Below are 5,000 nucleotides of genomic sequence, written 5' to 3'. Positions count from 1 at the left end.
GCTGGCCGTAAGGACGAAGGGTAAAGGTAAGTGAATGGCGGGCGGGGAGAAATGCGAAATGCGAAATGAAACAAAAATGGGACACAAAATGATAGCGCATCCGGCTGCTAGTTGTCATTGATGATCACTGGACGGTTCAATCCGATCCAGTTAAACAACTTCCGCGTGATTTGTAGTAGGCGATGCCTTACCTCGGAGGAGGTCCACCACATTAGCTACATTTTCTCCGCATCCCTGTGTGTGTGTGTGTGTTTTTTTTTTTTTGTAGTCAAACAAAATCCCTGCAAATCCTTTTAATTAATTCCATTTACATCGAACATCCATTACCGAATGAGCAAGTCTTTCGGTCGCTCGCCATTCGATTCGATAGGATTGACCCAGAATCGTCATCATCAATCAGATCCGAGCAGCTTAACCGGGTGGGTAGGCAACATCAATAAGCAACACGTACATTGTGGGTCATTTAAAATTTAACAATCCAAGACAAATAATCCCCCTTTCTTCGCTATTAGCGGTTACCGTTCGGTACAGGAACGGCAAATTGCATGAATATCGCATGAGCTGGCCCAACCGAGGCGAGCTAGGGGCATTATACCCCCTCAGCTCGGCCCAGTTAGTCAAGTCCAGTCTCCTGTGTATATTCCTCGAATAAAACCATAATCTGCATTAGTGAGCAGCAACGAAGCAGAAGATGTCCCTGGCTCTCGGGGCTCTCGGAGGACTTGCTACACGTCCCCAAGGCATTACAAAACCGCACCACCACCACCACCCCCGAGGGTGGGTGCATGTTGCACCGTGGAGCAGTTGCCTAAAGGGCTACGGCATCAATTTGCAACTGATAAGACCTAAGGTTGTGGCTCTGAGCTCTGAGTTAACGCAAGTATCACAGATATTTACATAGAAGCACATCCGAGGCTTGCGGCCAGTAAAGGAAGGAATTTCGAGGAATTTATTGTATCTACAGCCACCGGGTATGATTATATTATCTGTCGCATCATACACACACACACACGAGCGCACGTAGTCCACGTTATGTGCATATATACGACACGCATCGAAGAACTTTGAAAGGGGAGGGGGATAAAAATGGTTGCCACATACGAACACAACACACACGAGAGCGAAGATGAGTTTATTCGATTAGTGATGCAAATTGATTTATTTCGTTCCGCAGTTCCGGCTTCCAAGTTTTCGGTCCCGTTTCGCTCCTCCGGAACTCCTCTACGGCAAGCACAGAGACTGCACTCACTTTCTCGACTTCGACACGCGATTGTGCAATCTCAGTGCACTGTGAGGTGGAGTGCAGCGGGATGAAATTAAAAATAAATCCATCCACCCCGACCCCGGCCTCGTACGTGCCTGGCGAGACTTCGGCGAGAACATTCCATAATTATGGCAAAACGGATGGCGTTAGTCCCCTGGACTGATGAGCGCTGCATGATACTCAGATGGTCATGCCGGTGTACGCGGCACCTCATTCCGGGGTTTTGGAACTGTATTTGTGGGCCAAAAGTGGGGTTCATCGCTTGCTGGTGGTGGGTCCATAGGAGTTTTGCAAATTATGCAACATTTCACGAGAACGATCTGCTGAGCGTCGCCTCCTGAGCGAATTGTGCCTCCTACGGGGTGCTACTAATGTCCAGTGCGGTGGTGTGGTACGATAACAAAACGTTTTCGAAAAATCTTGACACAGACGAATGATAAGCGCTTCAACCACCCCCGGGGGAAAAAGGGACATTCTAGGTCCCTCTCGGGGCGAGAGAATGGCAGAGATGGAAGCCCGGATAGAAGAAGAAGAGCCCCTGTGCCTGTGAAGCCTGTGCAGCATCATTAAATGTACGTTTAATTATACACCTCAATGAACCTCAACCCGCTCTAACCGCTCGACTGCACACGGGCACATACGCTTGTTCGTTCATCGAATGCACACGTACGTACGTACGTACGTATGTGTCCCATGCTTTCCCTCCCCACAACGGTGATACACATACAGCACATCCCGACCGTTGTGCCCAGCTGAGCTCACCAGCTAAGCGAATGGGGCTGAGCTAACAGTTCGGATGACCCGGGCAGAACGCATCGATGAGCAGCAGCAGCAGCAGCAGCAGCCCTCAGTGGCATTTAGAGATTCCAACCCTAAAAATCCGGTCTGACCAACGGGCGAAGCAGGTGCGGGGTAGGGGTTGCTTATGGGGTTGCGCGTTGAACACATTATACAATCCTGGGGATCTGGGGCCCCGCTAGAGTTTGTCGCCAGTCATGGTGGTGGTGGTGATGGTGGTGGTGATCATGGTCTAGCCAGCATGTAGAGTGTCCACCACTTTTCCACAAAACCATCCCCAAAGCCCCGATTGCACTGCTTCCAAAATCGTACCTCCGAGTTGTTTATCGACAGCTGTTTTTTGCTTTTGCTGCTCAAAGTACCATCAGACAGGAGCAGCAGCAACAGCAACAGCAGCAGATTTGGACGTTGGATGAAGAGTGTCAACCTAGCGTCGAGTGGTGAGGTTGAAATAACAGCACGACGAACCGTGGAGGACGCAGTCTGATGGGCAGGATGTAATTGAATGGATTAATTTGACTATTTAACATCCCTTCAGTATACACACACACACGTATTCGAACATTCCTCTAACCGTAGAACCGTACGAAGCGATCCAGCAGCAGCAGCAGCAGTGGGAGTTGCATTTGTTCGGAGTTCGCGGGGTGAAACATGGCCACCAAGCGCACACACTCACGGAAGCTTTACCCGTGACCCGTGGAATTGGTTTGAATGTTTTATTTCACCGTGCCACCCCGATAAAACATAACAGGCTATCGACATTCGGCGACAAGGAGATGGGGAAACATCGTGCCTTACTGCTTATCACTAATTATTCCACGAATTATTGTCCTCGAGTTGGGGAACATCCACGCCGCTGCGCCGCGTGTGCGGGGCATTAAGGGCATGGAGCGATGAAATTAAGCATGAAAAATGGGGCCACTGAGGCCGATACTGGAAGCTGTAATCGCTGGTTTGTATCGAGAGCAATTGTTTAATGGTGGCGACCGCCCCGGGTACGCCTGCTCTCGATGTTGCTCGTTATGTCTGTTTTCTGCCTGAAGGGTGTGTGTGCGGTCGTCAGTACGATGATTTTAATATCAACAGCATTGTACTTCACGGAACTAGACTTTTCTACTCGCTCTGTGTAACTCACGTTGATAACGGATTTTATCCGTTGATAACAGTGGTTTTTGGATTTTGTGCGATCCAATTAACAATACGCCCATCATTTGTGTGGGTGTATTGTTAATAATTGATATTTCCTCGTGGATGTTGGGACATTTAGGAGATCCTTTTTAATGATCGTGCTTGACCTGCAGTCCGTGATGGAAACATGACAACAATTTCTACATATGTAGCGCAACGATTTGAGATTTTCTAAGCACATGTTAGCATAGTATGGGCGATAAAAAAATTTACTCATTAACATTTTGGTACTTTAATACTTGACTGCATGCACAACAATTCCTATATTCATTTACGTAACCGAATAACTTCTAAAAAAGAGATGATGTTGTGATTTTTCGAAACAGTTTTTGATAGCTTTTGCAGCACATCCTGGTACTTCTCTAATCAAAAAATGCTTCTGATGATGATTGGTGATGATAGCGTTTGCTCCCCAAAGTTTTACCATTTATGAATAGTTCATGTACCCGACTGATCCTTTCATATCACACCGTAATAACAGTAAAAAAAATGCCCAACGAATGTCTTATTTTAGTAAGGATGAATCTGTTTTACTACCACCTATTTCAGCTTTATCCAGAACATTTTCCATTTACGATTCTCGAAAACGAATCCACTATTTTGCCTCTCTAACCGACCCTTCTTGCAATTCGAGTGGAATATGGCATGTTGTGGATTATTCCCAGTTTTTTAAGCGTCGAGGGACGGTTGTTTACTTAACTCCTAAAGGTTCTACCCGTTCTCCTTGCATTTGACACAAATCCTGACCGAGCAGAGCAGTGCAGTCTTTTCAGCTGCTCATTTTCTTTTTTCCAAGACCAGAAAAAGTCCTGGCAGCAAAATGGCAGTGTCTTCTAAACTGTGCAAATTACACGTTTGCTCTGCTCGGGCATGGCACCATGATATCTATCCAAATAAGATTCGCATTTCTTCTTGTAAAATCAATGGAGCAGTGCTTCTGACAAACACACGCTATAACTAGCACATTTTTTTAAGAAAATGTTTTTAAATCGTGTTCTGAATCTCATATACCCCAAAGATACGTTATGGTAGTGTACTACAAATGCAAGTTATATTGAACGTCATCATCATGTGTGAAGTTATGCAGATAAGTGGCGTTTTGAAATATCTGTTTAGTAGCGCTTTCATTTGCAATGGAATAACAATTGCATTAATAGTAGAAAGTTAGTTGATGAAAAATAATTGAAAACACACGTTAATATTATAAAAGGCATAAAACAGTCTTGAAAATCGTAGAATAGAAGGTCCTAGCTAATCCGGTGTATAATCAATGCTCCATTTAATTGAGATCGTTTTCTGTCGTCCTTTGTACCGTTCACACATAATTAATTGATGCTAGTAGCTAACTAATTACCTCAAATGTTGTTATACAAAACATACCTTCATCAATTATTTGTTTTGAAAATTAAGTAAAAATTCATTAAAGCGAAAAGCAAATTCCCAACATCCAAGCTGTTCAGTGAAGCAGAAGCAACTGATGAGTGAATTCTAATTGGATATTAGATAAAGCTGCGGCGGTAGGCAGAGTCGCAGGACGTCAGAGTTGCGTCAATATTTAAGCATGGTATGGCACTGCGAGCAAATATGCACTCACCCATTGCTCAAACAAATTTAGAATTTCTCCTTGTTGCAAATGTGCAACTTTATTCAACTTTTCAAAATTCAATCTTAAATCGCACAAATCTCCGAAGTAACGATTAGTGTGTACTTCGCGCGTTTCTTCTGTACTGGTCCCTGCAATCCTTCTGCC

General features: G+C 45.0%; 1 protein-coding gene across 2 annotated transcripts in view; it reads left to right on the top strand.

Moving 5' to 3' along the window:
- Positions 1 to 5,000, top strand: part of LOC125957561 (Down syndrome cell adhesion molecule-like protein Dscam2) — a 37,052-nt gene that overhangs the window by 28,829 nt on the left and 3,223 nt on the right. For both annotated transcript variants that reach the window (XM_049690349.1, XM_049690350.1), the window contains exon 20: positions 1 to 26. This exon is cut by the window's left edge and continues 682 nt beyond it. In XM_049690349.1, the coding sequence (XP_049546306.1) occupies positions 1 to 26 (26 nt within the window). The remainder of the gene's footprint in view (positions 27 to 5,000) is intronic.

Source organism: Anopheles darlingi, chromosome 3, assembly GCF_943734745.1.
Source record: "Anopheles darlingi chromosome 3, idAnoDarlMG_H_01, whole genome shotgun sequence".
Lineage (NCBI taxonomy): Eukaryota > Metazoa > Arthropoda > Insecta > Diptera > Culicidae > Anopheles > Anopheles darlingi.
Note: the sequence above shows the minus strand (reverse complement) of the source record. Positions and strands in the feature narration are given on the sequence as shown.